The 20,890-nt window shown below is 39.3% G+C and overlaps 1 protein-coding gene across 2 annotated transcripts in view; it reads left to right on the top strand.

Annotated features, from left to right (window-relative positions):
• The window catches only part of plppr5a (phospholipid phosphatase related 5a), a 30,034-nt gene extending 16,125 nt beyond the window's left edge, over window positions 1–13,909 (top strand). For both annotated transcript variants that reach the window (XM_065276111.1, XM_065276110.1), the window contains exons 5-6: window positions 7,582–7,716; window positions 12,126–13,909. In XM_065276111.1, coding sequence (XP_065132183.1) covers window positions 7,582–7,716; window positions 12,126–12,155 — 165 coding nt within the window. In that variant the 3' untranslated portion in view covers window positions 12,156–13,909. The remainder of the gene's footprint in view (window positions 1–7,581; window positions 7,717–12,125) is intronic.
• The last annotated feature ends 6,981 nt before the right edge of the window (window positions 13,910–20,890 follow it).

The raw sequence follows: 20,890 nt of genomic DNA, 5'->3' as shown, positions 1-20,890 counted from the left end.
TGTCACTCCTAACTTTAGGACTCCTAATTTTTTTCACTAAGAGTAATTCACGAAGCATTTTAGCCCTAAAAGTAGCACCTAAGTCTGGGACAGCTTAAAAGTCGAGAGGACTCCTAACTCACTAAGACCTATTCACAAAGGATCTTAAAATGCCTTAGGTGCTGATCCTCCTTTACATGGACAGTTTCACCAACTAAAAAGCATTGCACATAACACTTAAAAGCACACTTTAATGTATGTCAGGCTCAAGAAAACAGAGAAGATCCCAATGCAGTAAACAGAAGGTTTTATTTAAATAATAATGTGGGTAAACAGACAATAGCGGTCTGGGCATAAAGCCACACCAGGGCAGACGGCTGAGGCGGGGAGCACACACAAGCACCGGGGAGGAGAGCCACACACACGTTCGGGCTCCGGCCAGACAGCGAACGGTGGGAGAGACTATATGTGGGGGCCAACCACAAAAGGCCAGATGACAGTCCGACTACAGGCACTCGAGGCAGATGGAAGAGGAGATCCTGTGGCGGGCAGAGAGAGAGCGTTAGTGGTGCTGAAGGGAGAAGCCGTGCAGCTTCAGTGCTGAAGGACCCTCCTACTGGACAGCGGCAATGCCGCGGCGAGTGTGCGCTGCTGTAAGCACAAAAGGCAGTCAATAAAACAGGCAGGCAGTTAAGCAGGCAGAAGGAGAGTGGTCCGTAACTGGTGAGTGAGAAACAGTCTCTGAGAGCCGTCGAGTAATCAGAGTCCACAGAAAAACTCCCGGGTAGCAGAGAGCACAGACTGGGGTAGGAGAGATAATTCCACAACTAGAAACAGACACAAAACACGACTAGGAACTAGCGTAGCTAGAAATGGCAAGAACATACACTGTGACAGACTAGTATAAAGACAAACGGACTTGCAAAGACACACTAGACACACAGGGATTAAATACACAGATCAGACGAGAGGATAACAAGCAACAGGTGAGGAAGACGAGAGGAGGCAATCACACTGAACAGGAACACCTGTGAGGGAAGCACACGTGAACCTGTAAAACACATACAAACACAAGACAACCACAATACCAACAAGACAAAACCATAAATATATTTATATATATATATATATATAAATATATATAAATATATATATGCATGAAAACAGAACACTAGACTAAACAAGACATAAAAACAAAGACTGGAAAATGCAAGGGAGCGGGGAAAAATAACACACAATGACAAGAGAATACAAGGGAGGGTGGAAAAGTCACAAGACACGGGAAAAACGTGGTCTGATATGACAATACCAAAACCACGTTCTCCCACACAAAACATTGTACTGTCAGGACCCTGCCATACACAACTAGATATAATTACCCAACAAGATTATGGCAGAGTCCTCACAGGACCCTCCCCTCAAGGGACGCCACCTGGCGGCCCTCAAGGAGAGACACAGGACAAGACAGACTGGACACTGGACAACACCCACGAAAACATGACAAACACTAACAAGGGAAGACAAGACAGAACAACTAGAGGGTTCGGGTGGGACAACAAGAACAACAAACAAGGGAGGGGGGGCGGGGGAACAACAACGTTCACAGGAGGAGGGATGGGACTGGGTACAGGACGAGACCTCTGACCCCAGGGAGTAGCTGAGGGTTGGGTGCGGGGAGACCGGGCAGGCCTAACAGGGTTCCGTGGGGAGGAAACAGCTTGGGGCAAGGCAGGAACAACTAGGTCAGGGTTGACAGGCTGAGGGGAAACAGGAAACATGACAGGGGGCGCTGTGGCCGGCAGCGGAGACAACACAGGAACATTCACAGGAGTCGCTGCAGACGGCAGCGGAGACGAGGCGGGGACAATGACAGGAGGTGCAGCGGACGGCTGCGGAGACAACACAGGGACAGTGACAGGGGCCGCTGCGGACGGCAGCGGAGACGGGACAGAGACAAGGGCAGCTGCGGTGGGCTGCGCAGATGGCAGGGGCTGCAGCGGATGCTGCGCAGATGGCAGGGGCTGCAACAGAGGCTGCGCAGACGGCAGGGGCTGCAGCGGAGCAGACAGAGGCTGCTGCTTCTCAGAGGACTGAGGGGTGGCAGCTGGCTGAAGAATAGAGGATCCTTTCTTCCGCTTTTTCTTCTTAGGACGCGGTGCAGAGAGTGGGGCAGGTGGAATGAGCGCCGTGGTGGGAGTGGCAAGATCCGTGGAGGACCCCCCCAGACGCCGACTCCAACGAGATCCTCCTCTCGCGCTTCCCTCGAAGGCTGACTGGTGAGGCGGGGCTTACCGGACAGGATGTGGAGGGCGCAGGACTCTCCTGGGTCATCACCCCGACAACGCACCCCTCCGGGATGGATGGCAAAGGGACAGGATGAGAGATGTCAGTGGAAACCCCTGGCTCTTCACGGTTCATAAGATACTCCACGGTCTCCGGGAAGCCCAGGGGTCTCAGGGTCCTTTGCTCTGCCGTAGTGAGGGGCTTGTCGAGGCAGCCATTAAAGACCACCTTTAGCTCAGCCTCGTTGAAGCCAGAGTACTTGGCAGCCTTCAAGAAGTCAAAGGCGAAATCCTTCACGTTAGCCCCCTTCTGCCGGAGGCCGAACAGGATATGCGCTTGGCGGCTTCTGTAATCAGACCAGGATAGGTCCATCTCTGCGGGATCCAGTTATGGCAAGTCCGTTCTGTCAGGCTCAAGAAAACAGAGAAGATCCCAATGCAGTAAACAGAAGGTTTTATTTAAATAATAATGTGGGTAAACAGACAATAGCGGTCTGGGCATAAAGCCACACCAGGGCAGACGGCTGAGGCGGGGAGCACACACAAGCACCGGGGAGGAGAGCCACACACGTTCGGGCTCCGGCCAGACAGCGAACGGTGGGAGAGACTATATGTGGGGGCCAACCACAAAAGGCCAGATGACAGTCCGACTACAGGCACTCGAGGCAGATGGAAGAGGAGATCCTGTGGCGGGCAGAGAGAGAGCGTTAGTGGTGCTGAAGGGAGAAGCCGTGCAGCTTCAGTGCTGAAGGACCCTCCTACTGGACAGCGGCAATGCCGCGGCGAGTGTGCGCTGCTGTAAGCACAAAAGGCAGTCAATAAAACAGGCAGGCAGTTAAGCAGGCAGAAGGAGAGTGGTCCGTAACTGGTGAGTGAGAAACAGTCTCTGAGAGCCGTCGAGTAATCAGAGTCCACAGAAAAACTCCCGGGTAGCAGAGAGCACAGACTGGGGTAGGAGAGATAATTCCACAACTAGAAACAGACACAAAACAGGACTAGGAACTAGCGTAGCTAGAAATGGCAAGAACATACACTGTGACAGACTAGTATAAAGACAAACGGACTTGCAAAGACACACTAGACACACAGGGATTAAATACACAGATCAGACGAGAGGATAACAAGCAACAGGTGAGGAAGACGAGAGGAGGCAATCACACTGAACAGGAACACCTGTGAGGGAAGCACACGTGAACCTGTAAAACACATACAAACACAAGACAACCACAATACCAACAAGACAAAACCATAAATATATTTATATATATATAAATATATATAAATATATATATGCATGAAAACAGAACACTAGACTAAACAAGACATAAAAACAAAGACTGGAAAATGCAAGGGAGCGGGGAAAAATAACACACAATGACAAGAGAATACAAGGGAGGGTGGAAAAGTCACAAGACACGGGAAAAACGTGGTCTGATATGACAATACCAAAACCACGTTCTCCCACACAAAATATTGTACTGTCAGGACCCTGCCATACACAACTAGATATAATTACCCAACAAGATTATGGCAGAGTCCTCACAATGTAAGCATATTGTTTATGACAGTTGTTTCATAATTCATTACATTCATGACAAGCAGGAAGTTTTTAGAATTACATGAAACAATAATGATATTATATATTTAATATTGTACGCCAACCTGTTGCCATGCTTGCCCGTTTAAAGGCTGCAATCTCAACCCTCGACTGCGATTGTAATGCATACCATCGCCTCTCGCAGTCGTCCGGGGTCCGTGACACAAGCGGGAATGCTGCGTTGATCTGCAAACAAATCCTCTCCCCAGTGATGCGCGGGTTGATCCGAAATGAGCAGGGGCCGGTTGCACCAGCTGTGCGTAAGTTACAACGTAGCTTAGTTACGACGTAAATGGGCACTAAGTTACAACTTACACACTACTAAATGTTTTTGCGTTGCACCATTAAACTTAGTTTAAACGTAACAATACGTTGTAACTAAATATTTACGGAAGCCTCTGTCCATGAATAACCATTGGAATAAGATGTCAGCCAGATTATATTACATCGATGAGCTCGTAATTAATTATGAAGAGCCGCAAGATCGTCAATGAGTTTTCAAGAACTGTTTAATTTTCTGTGTATCCATCAATTAAAATACGATTTAAAAGTTCTTCCTGTTTAGTTTCTCCTCCATGTGTGGGATATATTTTCAATTAAAAGTGTAATGTTTTGAGTTCGATAACGTTTGCTTTAACATCTTTTTTAACTTTCAGTTTAGGCAAGACAAGAATGAGTTTGAAATTACGTACTGTTCAGACTATTTCCTGTTAACCCATTATAAGCCTTGTGATTGGGTTAAGAAAAATAGACGTCATTCTATGCGACAAGGCATTCCTTTACGAAGAGCTTACGACCTACTAGCTACGCTCTGCCTTAAGAACAAATGGTGCAACCGAATAAAGTAAAGAGTTAGTTATAAACTAGCTAGTAGTTACTAAGCCTCTAGTTTGGACTTTACGTCCCAGCTTAAGTAAGAACTTACGAATGACTGGTGCAACCCTACCCAGGTGCCTGCGGTCACCCGCGGTTACGAGTCATCCAAAAATATTTTTTTATGATATTTGGGTCGCGGTCGGTTTGAAATACAGATACCAGTTAACTATTTTAAACAATTACTACTTTAAAAAAAAATGCAGGGGAGCGGGTCGGGTACACTATTTATTTTTTACTTTTTGCGGTCTGAGTTGCGGGCGGGTTAGTTGAAAACGTTGGTCGGGTGCCGGTTGTTTTGTACATTGACCCGCGCATCATTGTCTCCCACATCTCACGCTTAGTTTTGCTTGATATCTCAGTGCCAAATTTTCCTTTTATTACTTTTCTTTTTTTCAGCACCAACTGGGCCAGCTGCAGTAACTGATCCTGCATCCAGTTGGGCTTTGTTTTCCGTTTTGGCGAGTTCGTAATCCACCGTCATTTAACTATTACATTAGGCTTCTTCAATATGGGCAACATTTCCTTGCTTTAAAGGTAGGGTAACAGATTTGATCCTGAAACATTTTTAGTTATGCTGGTTAAAAGTGTCCTCACATTCTGATAGCAATCACTGTGTTAAGTTGTTTAAATGTATTTGTAAAAATTTATGTCATCTGTGAAAGGCGTAGGACCAAAAAATTTTCAACAAATCATAGATTTCGGTCCGAACGGACGTTTCCTTTTTTGTCCCTCATACGTAAGCGTAATTTGAATTCCCACCGCGCAGCGAGTCCACGCAGATACCATACGTCATCGGCGCGTTCACGTGCGCTCTGTCTGTAAACAGCGAGAACAGCAAACTTTTCTGCTGAATTGACAACCTACACAGGAGCAACAAAACTAAATGCATCTTTTATAACAACAACAGCAAAAACTGCCTGGATCAGCAAGAGCAAAAACCCAAATTAACATCGGTAACTTTACTGCTTTACCGCGAGATGCAAACAGCTACAGGAGGCAAAGGGTCTGAAAGGGTCGTTGCACTGTTTATTTTGGTAAGGTAGGTACGCGATATGTTTGTACTGAGATGGATTCAGATATTCTACTTTGATGAAACGTTGTGTTGAAATTTGTGTTCGTTTTCCGGATTAGCATAACGATATAGTTACTACGTCTACACAATCGAACGTGTGCTTAAACTAATTCTGATGTAAACCAGTTGTTTATGTTGGTTATTTTGGAAGTGTTATTCACTTTGTACTGCAAAGTTTTCTCACTGGTGAATGAGACATGAGACGTGACCGTCTGATCCGTGCGTGTTCATGTGTTTGGAAAGAGGCGTGACTTTGGATGGCGATTTGACTTGAGGGTGGGATCGGGATTTCATTGCTAGGCGGCTACCGTTAGCATTTTTCAAAATGTGTTACCCTACCTTTAAGTAGTCTAATTAGGCTAATATGATGTAAATTAATCAAGCAAGTGTTAATGCAATGTCGTTTTTTATTATAAGGCAATTGGCGGTTTTCATTTGGGTATTAGGCTAGCTTAATTTAATTTAATTTAATTCACGACTTTTCTTTTATATATGCATTTCGATGGCATTACTATTATTATTTTGTGTAGGGACACAGACATATTTCGATGTTGTAATTCCATGATTTGGCGCGTCTGTGTTATGTTCCGCATGACAGCCCTGTCATCTAACAACCAATCACCGTGGTCATTGCGAGGCAGCTCGTGCATGAGAATTGACGTCATCCTTAGCAACGAAGACTCACTCTTAGTTTAGGAGTTATCATTTTTCCTTACTAAAAGTAGGTCTGAAAGGGGTTGTGAATAACTTTTAAGAGAAAACTCCTAGCTAAAATCTTTTAGTGCGATTTAGGAGTACTCTTAGTGGTAAGATAAAATGCTTTGTGAATACGGCCCCAGATAATTGGTGCTCTTATAAATAGTTACTAAATCTACTATTAATTCTCTGATTACATAACACATGTAAGCTGTAATGCAAACTTCATATAAACAATGTTAAGTAATTACATCAGGCTACTGGATAGGGAATATAATATATTACTAAAACTTTTAAATGAGTCACTTGGGAAACCCATTGTAAACCATAATAAACACTCAAATATGATCAGTTAATGCATGCTTGCTTCATATTGTGTCAGTTTGTGAAAGACATAAATGTTATGTTGTGCTGTACTTATGAGGCAGAGATACAGAAAGCACTGACCTATTTCTGCAGTTCGGGTAAGTTGGAGGAGGGGTGGAAGGAAGGAAGGTTAACATGGACACAAAACACATCACATTCAATTATACATCCTCCTAAATCATGCAGTGCTTTGAGTCTTTAGAACCAAAATTGAGAACACACCATATTACCAACACAAAGGGCATATGCAAAGTTTTGTGTGTACTGTATGGTTTTGGTGGTCTTGTTATTAGCTCTTAATTCCTTAGTGATTGGTTGTGCACCATACCGTTTAGATAGAATATATACAGACAGCACAAAACAGAGAACTGAGATTCCCTCTTTTTTTGAAATCCTCCTTTGGGCTATGCTGGAGTCTGGCTGAGCTATGCTCATAATGTCTCATTGAAAACACTCATTTTGGTGTGATAATGGATGAATGTCCTCCAGGACATGGACTCGCATGCTTCTTCTCTCCTGAAAGAACACTGAACCTTTTACTGCGGGCAACAAGTCATGCGAGAATCTTTGCCCTTTTGAGACTTATAAGATCATCATTTACAGCCTGAAAGGCTAGAGTTTTCTATGTGTGCTACAAAAAGGCCTTTGAGAAGTGTAAAACTGACATCTTTTCCTATTTTTCTTTTGTTTTCCTATGGGTGATCTCGTGTTAGGTGGTGTATGTGGTGAAAAACTTCAAAGGAAAGCCCTTACTCGATGAGATACCGCCGGAAGAGAGTGTGTCCAGTGGTCCTGTGCTTACACAGCCCAGGATGGAAGATGCCATGGAGAAATACATAGCCTCGCAGGTATTCAACCATTAGCGTTCATGCATAAAATCATACACAAGGATGATGTTTTTATGCTCAAACAGTACTTTGACATTTTTGGGGTTTGCTTTTAGTCCCCATTCACTTTTATTGTATGGAAAAGAGGAGAATGAAGAGTTCAATGGCAATGCATGAGGCAGAGTAACATTATTATTCACTTGAGTCATTTCCAAAAATTAAAACACTTTTCATGACAACCATCACATTGAACAGCCTTTGATATTATGTTCTGAAGAATGTTAAATCTCTTTTCCTGGTAAATCCCATTATTTCTTTTCTGTATGTTCATTCGATTGTGTTGCCTCAGGCCAGTTTTCTTGTATATGTGTCACAAGATCAGAGTTAATCTGCAAGCTGATCTTCCAGTTTTACAAAAAAATACACAGATACAGTCTGCACCACTTAAACCTCATTCACACAGCACTTTGGTCCCGGAAAATACCGTAAAATTGGCAGACAGGCTTCTGCAAACACTGATCGCTCCCAGAAAGAGGACCTAGTAACATTCCCATAACATTCCTGGAAAGCCCTTTGTGCGAACAAGATGCAGAAATAATGTCGTAGTGATGATGCGTGTCATCCCAACAATAAAGTTATGGTTCAGCTCTTTAAAATGAGGGATTTAAATGCAGATTAACATTCAGGATGAGAAATGTCTGCAAACTGGACTGAAGCAGAGATAAGGGAGCTCATCACTATCCACGCTAAAGATGGGGTCATTCACCAGCATACTAGACTGGAACGTCAAACGCTCATTTATAGTCTTATCATAAACAAAAATGCATGGTTTCTGGAGAGAGAAATAACAGATAATAATCAAACTTAAAGCAACACTAAAGACTTATTGCTCTTTGCTCCCCCTACAGGTTATAGGCGTAATTGTTCATTACCACTGTCGTAAATACTGCAGCATAGCTGGCTCTGATTGGATTGTAGGTCTGCCGTAAAGCAAGTTTTTGTAGTTTTCACTCGAACTACAGGACCACTACCCGACGGTTGGAAACTTCTTTAGTGCGGTTTTGGCCGATAGAGGGCTTCAAAGCGAATGTGAAAGTGCCATTCACCCTGTTTTGAGTGGATGAACCACTGAAACTTTTTTGGAAACATTATTTTAAGGAAAAAAAAACTCTTTGGTGTTGCTTTAAGACGCTGCGAAGAAAAAACTACAGGTGCCGGACTTTAAACACGTCACGTGTGTTTCCAGAAACTTTATGTGTGTGAACGCAATCATAGATTTCGGAAAATCATTGACAGTGTGAATGAATCAAAAATCAAACGATCCCAGACAAATCCTGGATACATTTTCCGTGTATTTTCCGTTATGCCTGTGTCAAAAGGGCTTTAGAAATCCTGTTTTTGATACTAAACATTCTGAGTCACTATATGTAGCGATGCCTACTGAAATGGGGAAACAATGAGTGTCTTTTACTATTATGTTTTTTTTTCTACAGCATTTCCTCTTGACAAACTTGCTGTTAAATGCACAGGCAGTACTGTGTGTAAGCAATAAGGTACAAGAGGCTGTGCTGTATCGTGGAATACGGCTGAAGGGTGTTGTTTGAAACGCTTCGAAGCGGATACAAAAATGAAATATGCTTTAAAACAAAAATTGAAGCAAAAAATATGTATCATTCAACTTTGTTTAAGTCAAATCACTACAAGCCTTTCCTTCTGCTGGAAAAATAGCCCCTGACTGACTGTGAACAGCAACAAAATAGCTGTGTCCCAATTTGAAAGCTGCATTGACCAATTGCGTCACAGCAGCGTGTAAGGCCGAATTGAGCTTAATTGCATAAGACTTGTAGGGCCGCCCCAATTCGAAGGCTGCTTAAAATGCAGCCTCAAAAGCCGCAAAGGATAGAACGAATGCCTGGCCTATAATGGCTGAATATTTTAAAATAAACATTTAAAACTTTTGTTAAATAAATTTTTTTGCAAATAAATTTTAGTTTTATTATTTATTTAATTATAAACAATGTGTATTAATATTATTACTATATTATTACTATTTTAGTTTTACATATTTCTATGGTTGATTAATTTGTTTTATAGTTAGTTTATTCTACAGTACATCAAGGTGTCATATTTTCCAATAATAAATTATTTATTTGAATAAGTCAGAAACGTCTCAGCTGTGTCCCGCTGACAGGTGCGGAGGAAGGAAACAGCGGTGATGCAACTATGGATCATCCAGACTGGGGCGTCTTATTTTAGCTATTTGCTTAGACTTGTGAGGCTGTCCTCAAAGGATCAAGCCTTCAAACCGTGACAAATACAGTATGTTTACATCCTAAGGGTGGTGCACAGCGATGCACAGACACAGAAAGAAAACACAGCTATTGACTAATGAAAATCAAACGTAAATTTCTTTTGTTTATTATCTCCTTTTTTGCTTTAATAATAACACGTGCTTAAGCTGACATAGACTTCACATTTATGATGATTCATTTATGATGAACATTTTTCAACCAATATACTTCAGAAAAGCTTTTAATAAAAGCTGTTTGAAATCCTAAAAGCCTGGCATGTGTAAACAGACTTTTAAATCCTTGATTTGCATTTTGGACTATGATGCTCAATATCAGCATCAGCATGCACTGTGTGATTTTAATGCAAAAAATACAGTAGGACGCATTAGAGACTTTCTTATGAAAGGCCTGTTCTTATCTACCCCATATAGATCAGTATTCAACAGCATTGTTCAACAGAAATTACATACAATTCTCAATAGGTCTTATACCCAAAGTCTCTTCTCAAATATTGCCTCAAAATCCAGCAATGGTACTTCCACCTACGTCTGATTAATAGTTCGATATGACTTCCCAGGATTCATTTTAGATTCAAGTATGAGTGAGCCTAGGGGCTGTATAACACAGTCCATTAAAATTAAGTGCATGCCCAAAACATACTGTACAGTACAGCTGCAATGCACGGCTAGCACTCATACAACAAAAGCAGGTTATTTCAAGGCGGTGTCATTCATCTTTTAGGTATATATTACTTATTCTCACAGCAAAAGAAAGTGTCTTTAACTTTGCAGAGGCAGAGAGGTATTAAATGAGCTCATATTTGTTCAGCTGTGTTAAAATCTAGTATGCCAGCTAGGTCTTAATTCTGAACTGATCTACGATATCTTTATATCGATAGCTAGTTTTAGCTTATTGGAACACAATGTTTAATTGGGTTTGCTTTTACTCAGACACAAATAAGGGCCTTTTGAAGTGAGGTCAGGCACTAATGTTTAGGTCTGGGTTTTGTGGAGGCCAGCCAAGTAGAAGACTTGGATTATCTGTCTAAGGAGTCTGAATGTTTGAATTCATTGCACATATTAATAATGGACACATTATTACATACAGTATATATTTGAAATTGCCAAACTTTATGGGGCAGTTTCCCAGACAGGGCTTATCCTAGTCCCAGACTAAAATGCATGTTTGAGCTGCCTTCATTTAAAACGTCTTGCACTGACATATATCAGTGCTATTGTTTTGTCTCAAGATGCACACCACCAGTATTTTTTTAAGGTATGTTTGTGAAAATGTTTGCTGTCCAGGATGAAAGACAACATTCCAACTTGGACCAATTGTGTGAGCTGTCTCTTTAGTACCGCGTGGATTATTTACTTGCTGCTGATTGGACTGCAGTTCTGACACACCCAACAAACAAGAGAAAACGTATATCAAACCCCCGGTGCACCCCGTTTCCGGGAAACATGTCGTTCAACCCGGAAACCATAGCAAAATGTTACTCACCGGTTTAAAGGCCCAAATGGCGCACTTCATGTGGATTTACGGTCTCGTGGCCTTAAATTGCATTATGCTTGCTTAGTCTATGAGTCCATAGGTGTCCTCATCAGTGCCCCCTTTGAACCCTTGATGCGATCTTCGATGAAGCCCGCACTGCTGCAGGCTCCATGCACTTCACCAACCCAGAACTCCTTGCGAAAGAATAATCAGATCAATCGGATAACGGATGGGAGGAGTTCACACTGACGGGCAACTTCTCTTTAATTTATGATGTGACGCTCGAATCTGTCCCAAAACACGACTCCGGTGATCCCTCGTGGACTCGCGTTCAGGGTCCCTAAGGTTTGCACTACATGATGTCACTCTGAGGAAGTCCACAAGTCCGGAGCATGCCATTTGGGACATTGTCTGTAATTATCAAGCAACCCTGAACACCTTGATTAGCTGGTTCACCTGTGTTTGACTGGGGGACGGCAGCTCACCAGGAGCAGGGTTGGAGACACCTACACTGTAGCAGTGTAGCTGGACTATGCCAACTATGCATTTTTTAAAGATAAATTAATAATATTTTGGTTTAATAAACTTTTTTTACAAATAAAATGGTTCTATTTGTGAAATTTTGCTTTTTGTTTGATTTTTCAGAATCCCATCACCTATGCTGAGATCACATGACAAATGAAAGACGGCCAATGAAAAGCTGGATAATGTTGCTGCTGTTTGATGTGACACCTTTGAGTGCAATGTTAAAATGTGCTATTTTTACACTCCTTTTTTCAAGCGTGTAAAATATGTCGATAACTTGTGCTCCTTGTTATACTTGTTCCATGTTTTCTTTTTAAATAGTTATTTTAAGGTCACATTCCTATTTTTATACAAATATATTACTGTTTTCGTGATTGAACATGCAGGGTACTATGTGAGTGTGTAATTTAAACATGATATCCATTGAAATATGTTAACATATCCTGATGTAGAACATCATCTGTGGGCCCATGTTGATATTTTGTTATGGTCTCTAAAAGAGTTTTTTTATATATATATATATATATATATATATATATATATATATATATATATATAGGATATGTCACTGTTCTTCCTCATGAGTCTGTTTTAAGAGTTATTTATGTTTTGTTTATGCAAAATAGTAACCAGAAGATCCCGAGTCTCTTCTGAATTGACATATTTTCTGTTAAAAAGATATATTTGTGCAAGACGTATCCCTTTATTAACCTAGCCATCGAATTAGTAGTTATACAGAACCATGGCATACTCACTCTTGAGCGTTTGATTGGAGAAAAATCTGTCTGGTGCAACATGAGTCATCAGTATTTTAACATGGACTACAAGCCTCTACTTCAATTTTAATTTCATGCGGTCTTTAAGGTGAGCTGACATGAGCATGAGGTGATAAACAGAGCCGGGATTGATTTTGCTGTCATTATAGAAGAGAGCACCTTGGGTAAGGCTGATGAATGTGTTGTGACTTCCATCTGATTACACGATCTTAAAAAGATTAGATGCCCAGCGTACTGCCCAAAGAGGCTGTGATGAGTCCTGCTTTGTTGTGTACTGTATGTTGCTTTGTGTGTATGTTTGTGCCTACAGTATTTATGCGTCTGCCCTTGATGTCGCCTCCGTATAGGTAGTCTCTTGTGGGCTGGTAAAGGTGGTTTTGTTTTTTTCTCTTTCCACATAATCATCACTAAGAGTTGAAATAATACTTGTATCTGTCAAACAGAGAGTCGGTAACAAATTAGATTGACTTAAATTATATGGAAAACAAACAAATGAATTATATTTGTGTTTTTTTATGTTATAAACTTTGTGCCAGCAACTATCTGCAGTGTTTGACGCCTTTACATTTTGTTGAGTTATTTCATATCATATTGAGTTTGTGTTTGATCTCTCACCGGAGATTTGATTTTGATTCATGGCTTTATTAAACTCAGTTTGATGGTGTAAATCATTTGTGACCCAGTCTTGTGAAATCCCAGCTAGTCAGTTTTCATCCTAATGTAAATAACATTTTGTGACAATATAACGTTAATACATTTAATGCTGACTGAGTAAGATCATGTCAAAGATTGAAATCAATTTGAAAACATTGAGTCAAAATTTGATTCTTTGATAAATTATAGCCTGGTATTCACAACCAGGGTCGCATTTATTTGATTAATTTTACATATGTAGGACTATTATTGTACCACATGTACACTGTTGCTCTCATCAATGAATGTCTTTAGTTCTGCCATTATTTGCAACAGGGTTTGAGAAACTTTCCCAACAGGGTTTGAAATATGGAGAGATTTATGCATTTGGCAGATGTATTATCCAAAGCAACTCAGTGCATTCCACTTATATATCAAATTGTGCACTATTTAATATTACAGGGGACTATTTCGCACACATAAGATTATGTTCAAGTGGTGAATGCATTTTACTTAATTTATTTAATTTAATCGTATTTAATAATTAATTAATGCCGCAAAACAAAAATTTAAAAAGCCCCAAAAACATTATATATATATATATATATATATATATATATAGGCAGTATAAACAATTTTGTGTTGATGGTGCACAGTCAATGATCTGAAAGACTGTGCTGGAATAAAAAGCAGATCTTCCTCAAGCCCGAGGTGTCAAACACTAATAAAATATTTACCCTCAGTCTCCTTGTCACACTGTATCTTTTATATAATCTCTTTTAAGGTTCTGTGGTTTTGCACTTTCAAACTTATTTAATGTCATTATCTCAAAGGTTAGTGTGATATAAACTGCTGCTGCTAAGATTGTTATACTTACACACTAAAAATGGCTGGGTTATTTTTAACCTATAATGGGTAAATATTGGACAGAACACATGCTGGGTAAAATTATTACATGCTGGGTTAAGTAAGGGATAATGTAGAGGCAGCCGGTAGTTATTGGGAAATAAGCCCCGACAGTGTGATCAGGACCCGACGCGTAGCGGAGGGTCTTGTATCACACTGAAGGGGCTTATTTCCCAATAACTACCGGCTGCCTCTACATTATCCCGCTTATTACACGGCTACTTGCCACATAAGAAAAAAAACTGGACATGAATATGAATTTGAAACATTTTATTGGCATATTTGTTTTAAATTAACATTTTTATCCTTCCGCGAAACTTTGCACAGATGCATAAAATGATCGTAATACCTTATTAAGATCCTCTGCTTCATACTTGTCTCCATTTTTTCTCTTTTAGCCAGTCTTTGAGATGTTTTAATGCCCATTCTGTATTTTTTTGTGTGTTGGCTTCGTAGCTGTCATGCTCTATTTTGTCAAGTTCAGTCTCAGTAAGCTCTCTGTGTCTTGTCGTGGTTGTCGAGTGTTTGTCACAAGATGGCGCCAAACAGACAGTAATCTTTATTGATCTTTATTGGCGCGGAGCGATTTTACTCGTGAAAGTAGTCCGGCTATGCGTTATTATTTTGGAGCGGTTATTATTTGAAAAGAACGAACCTGCAAATGTCTCAACTGACCAATCAGAATCAAGCATTCCAGAGAGCCGTGTAATAAAAGTTGTTATGCAACCATGGGGTTTAATGACCCAACAGTTGGGTTAAAAAAACCCAGATGCATGGGTCAATTTTTACCCAGCGGTGTGTTTTTTTTTTTGTGCACTTTTCTTTGATATCTTCAAATGCAAATTGCACAAGATCTCGGGCCCTATGCATTGGCAGTCTTGATGGGCCCCCATGCCCCACCCCCATAATATAGTCCAGACTTTTTAAGGGCCCTCTCTTCCTTTGGGGCCCTGGTAATCAGTACTGGTTTTACCCCCAGTCCGACGCCCCTGTTTGTAACAGCTAAACCTAAAAGTCCATATTCACATGACATAGAGGAAAAACAGAAATAGTAGGCATGTAAGGAATAATTCACAACAGGCCGTTGACAAGGTGTGCATTATTTTTAAATAATTCAAAGGACCGGAGTAAATTATTCCGCTTATACCGTGGCGTGGTTGCAACAAATATTGATCTGGTGATTATTTTAAGACATTTGACAGGTTAGGTGTGCGTTTTACAGAGATATAATCAACACCCATGGAACATTTCAAAATAACCAATCAAAATAATGCATTCAGCAGGCCCGTGGGATAATCTGTAATATGTGTTGCTCTGCGGGTCACATAAATGTTTTGTTTGTTATTCAGATCACAGAGTGAGGGGCAGCTGCTGCTCCAATTGTTAGAATGCTGGATTCAGTTCAGAAGTCCCCCTTTATCTCCTCTAATGAAGTTTATATGGTGGAGTGAGCACTAGTGGATATGCCCGCTGCACTTACAAAATGTAAATTATAAATGCATAAAATGTTTCAAATGACATTTCAAGAACTCTGTGCCCCGGAGGGAATCTATCTTGATTCCATCGTTTCATTCAGGCTTCTTATAAAACTTAATTGAAAGGAAGGACATCACAAGGGCACGTGACATTGTTCAGAAAAATACAATGTGTGAGATGTAGTTTAAGTCACTGTTCCTGTAGAGGAACACCTAGGTTTACTTCAATATTTTGGATGTAAATGTTTATTGAATCATGACAAACTATATATTTTTGGAAAGGTCTAAGCCTCTAGAATACATATTTCAGCAGTGTTTTATAAAATAAATTATGTAGGGAGAGTAATTGATTAATTTATGAAGAGAGTGTGCTTCAAAACATTTATGTCATGCTAAATGTCACTTTCGCACCAGTGGGATGCCTACAATTAATTCAGTGTTTTGCATATGAATTTTTATCCAATTATGACAAACTGTATATCAATGGAAAGCTCTAAGAGTGAAGTTTTCATTTGTCATCATCATTTTGGGAAAATATTGACATAGTGTGAGTCATTTTCTAAAAGGTCACGGGCCCTCAAGCGGGCCCACATTGTTTTTACATATTTATAACACTAATACCCTATCCTAAACCTAAAAATCTTGACAAACTATATATCTTTGGAAAACTCTAAGAGTGTAGTTTTTATATTTCATCACAATTTTTGGAAAATTATGACATAGTCAGAGTCAGTTTCTAAAACGTCACGGGCCAGAGGTGGGCCCAATTTGTTTTTACATATGTATAGCACTAATACCCTGTTTTAAACCTAAAAAATCTTGTCAAACTATATATCTTTGGAAAGCTCTTAGAGTGTAGTTTTCATATTTCATCAAAATTTTGGGAAAGAAATGATGTAGTAAGTGTCCACTTCTAAAAGGTCACAGGCCAACATGTAGGCCCAATTTGTTTTTACACATTTCTAACACTAAACCCCTACTCTAAACCTAAAAAATCTTGATAAACTATATATCACTGGAAAGCTCTCAGAATGTATTTTTCATATTTCAAGGTCATCTGATGATAGAAATAATGTAGTGACAGTTTTTAGTTACATGACCCCACCCCCCATAGGAATGCATATTAATTTTATATATTCATAATTCTAATATCATATTATAAATCTTCAAAAATGTTGACAAACTATATATCATTGGAAAGCTCTAAGAATGTAGTTTTCATATTTCAAAACGTGTTAGCAGTTATAATAATGCAGTGACAGTATTTTATTAATTTGTGACAAGAGAATGCAGCAAACCGTTGACACCTAGTGGCAGTTGTTGGTAAAACCACTAAAAGGGTTACACAAACCTCATTTTTTGTGATTTTAAATTAAAATTTGGATCACAATTGCTTGAGACATATGGCCTCATGTTTACATTATTACTTTTGTGAAACATTTTCATTTTTATAATTTTATTTATCAAATTAATATGTTATTGCATTATTTTTAATTATTAAAATAAATTTAAACTGCTATAACAATTTTTCTGTTAAATATTTTCACCTTTCAAAAACATTACATTGTCGTCTTTAAAACAAGACCAAGATTAGGCTTTTAGACCAAAAAATGCCAAAGTTATATTCATTTGAAGCTGCACATCAACTTTCACCCCCCACTCAAAAGGGTGGAGTGACAGGTAAGTGGTTAACATGCAGTGCATATAAAGTTGGTTTATAATTTGCATATTTACATGTCTTTGCCATGACTTTTGGTAATGATATAATTGTATACTGAATGGCTTGAGACTGTGTGTATTCTTGTAATGTCATCAGCGAATCAGCATTGAACTTGAATCAGTTACATGGCATATAAAACGTCCTATAGTTGCAAGAAATGCACCCATTTATTCAGAAATGGTGTCTATTAGGAAAGGTGGACGCATTGGTACAAAAAGCATATTTATCAGGTAGTTCAGAGATCCCTAATTGGAATAACTTGTTTATACATGTCACTTTTCCTAACCAGTTAGTTAAGATTTTTTTGCACTGATCCAGAACTGGGTCAGTTAATAAGGTGGTGTTCAGCAGATCCCAGTTAAGTTGTCAAGAGAAACAGTAAACTCTTTTTTGATTAACTTTGACCTTGATGAAGGTTACAGATGTGTCAGCAGACTGCACTGTCTCTGCCATCCTCAGATGTTCATCTGTCTACATTCATTTGCAGACCACATCACAGATAACAACACAGCTGTATGTATTTCATATTCTGTGAGTGAAGTCCTCATCTTTTTTTAATGCTAGAGTGTGATAAGCACTTGTACGATTCTATATTTTTAGCTAGGCTATACTTTAATGCTAGTTTTGCCATGATTTGTTGCTCATTTGAAGTCAGTTCCCTTATTTTATTCATACTGTAGAATAATGTACTGTCTTTGTTGGTCCTGGATGTTTGAGTTATGTTTAAGAGTAGATCTGTGATTATCTGTGTCACTAGGGATGTTGATCAAAAACATGTTGTAAGCCGTATTTACTGCAAAGGTGCCATAGAGGCAATATCTACAGAGGCATTTTAATGTATTTCTACAGACTTTAACGCTGCTCAGAAGTTGGCATGATTGCATTTATTGTACACATTAATTATAACTGCATGTTTTGTGGTATGTTTTTAATATTACATTTCGAAAATATAAAATGATACTTGTCATACACTGTCAGAAAAAAAGGTACAAAGTTGTTCCTTTTTCTGTCGCTGGGGTGGTACCCTAAAAGGTACCTTTTTGTACCTTTATGGGTATACAACACATTAAAATGTTGTACCTTATGGGGTACAATATTATTCCCTAAGGACCAATTGTGTACCTAAAGGAGCAATTTTGTACCAGTTAAATTTTAGGGGTACAAAACAGTTAACTGTACCTGTAAAGGTACAACATTGTATTACAGTATGTTTATATACCTGTAAAGGTACAAAACAGTACCTTGGGGTACCCCCATAGTGACAAAAAAGGTACAGTGTAGTATGATATTACAACAAACAGTATACATTACAAACATGCATTTGGAAATGACAACAGTTATGCTTAAAAGTCTTACAACCCTCATGGTTCAGCAGTCACAATATTTGAGCTTTGCTTGTATTACAAATGTCACACTGTTTGGAGCTGTTATTGATATGACATATAAATCAAGACCCGTTATGATTATTTATATTGCGAAAAATAACATGGTGTTTGGTTTTACAAATTACTAGTAATTTAATATAAACTTCAAGGTGATTCCTTTTGGAGTGTCTATTTCTTAAATAACAGAGCATTTGTACTCAAGGCCACTACACCAATCTAACAACAAGACAAGCAGAAAAAAGACAAATATGGATAGGTTTCAGCATAATATCTACAAAGCCATTAGTTCTCTTTTATGATCTGTAGATATATATTGAGATTTTTAATTTCATGTTAGCTCAGCAGAAAAATAAACTGTTAAAATGCTAACATGAAAATGTTATCTTAAAGGAACAGTTCATGCAGAAATAAAACTTCTATAAATTACTCAACTTCATACAATCACAACCATATGAGCTGGTGGAAAATATGACAGCTGCAGTACTGCATAAAGAAAAACTTAAATAGACAAAAATATTTATTTTTAAAGGCAGAGTTAGCCAAAGAGTTAGCTAAATATTACAGGATATATCTAAAGAACTAAAACTAAAATTATGATAACAATGTGTGTTATATTCAAGGATGTGGATCAAACCGTAATGATATTACGCAGCTGCCGAAAATAGTCCCCCTATGCCAGAATGAGACTATAGTTCCTAGCCATATCTGCCTAGAAAATCTCAACTTTTAATTTTAAGTCGGTCTTAGTACACGATGTAACTATAGAAGAGTTTTAAATAGGAAAAATATTGAAACTCTTTGGTTATTTTTAGGCAGGATGCTAATGGTCTAATCAGATTCAATTAATTATGCTATAAGCTATGCTAAAAGTGGTAGCGTCAGACCCGGAGATCAGCTGAATGGATTCCAAAATGGTAAAAATCAAATGTTTAACTTTAGGGGAGCTGGAAAATGAGCAAATTTTCGAAAAAATTTTTTTGAACTATTTAGTAGTGATTTCCAATGAGGGGAATAGTGAATTCACGTACTGCTAAATACACCTGCACTTAACCAGACTCAGAGAGATATAAAGTAATTTGTCTTTGGATACCTTTTGAACGCTACAGTTTATGAAGCGAAAGTGGATATGAAAGTGAAAGTCATATTTAAAACAATTTTCCATCCTTCAGAAAACACAATGAATAAGCATATCAGAGAGCCGAGGGTTTTAGAATGACAGAAATAGAGTTAAAGTAAAGAGAGAGAAAGATCAAGGAAGAGAGACAAGGAATGGTCTGGGAACGGTCAGAGGATGAACTGCAGGATTCATTGAATCAGGCGAGTGTCTCAGTTCTCCAAATGCATATTCTCTTACAATAAGAGTTTAGAGATAAAACAGAGAGATCCTGCCGCTGGCACTCAGATACGGTAGATGCATTACTCTTTGTATGTAGACCACTCAGTGAATGCATGCAGTGACATAATGGAGTTTAATGATGTTTTTAGTACCACAGATCAACTTAAATGTTAGGGGGATGTAAGACTTGTGTATAGCATTTGTTCCATTGGTTATTATTAATTATCACAGGTAAGACCTAACCCTTAAAATTACAATGCAGTTTGTGCAACAATCAAATAAAAGTTTTTAAGTTCATTGGTTAATACTGCTTCTGTGCTGATCTAAAGGGTGGACCAATGTATCCATGCAGTTCATCTGCATAACTCCCGGGATGATTCAATAAGTCTAACTAGTACATTCTAAAATCCAAAACATATGAGGGCTGCACTGTATTGGTCTCATCACCAGTGAAACATTGTGTGGAAATGTGTTGTCCCTTTGTTACAGCAAGACACTGAGCCAGTGTTAGATGTGCCACTCAGCTCTGTGTTCTTGTGTCTCATCACAGCGCTACTGCTGATTTTCACTGACAGGCTGAGCAACAGGCTGACATCAGCTTTCTTCTGCTCTCTTATCAGAGAGGAAGCTGAAGATAAACAATGTGGACAGAAT

Source organism: Paramisgurnus dabryanus, chromosome 6, assembly GCF_030506205.2.
Source record: "Paramisgurnus dabryanus chromosome 6, PD_genome_1.1, whole genome shotgun sequence".
NCBI lineage: Eukaryota > Metazoa > Chordata > Actinopteri > Cypriniformes > Cobitidae > Paramisgurnus > Paramisgurnus dabryanus.
This window is presented reverse-complemented; position numbering and strand designations above follow the sequence as displayed.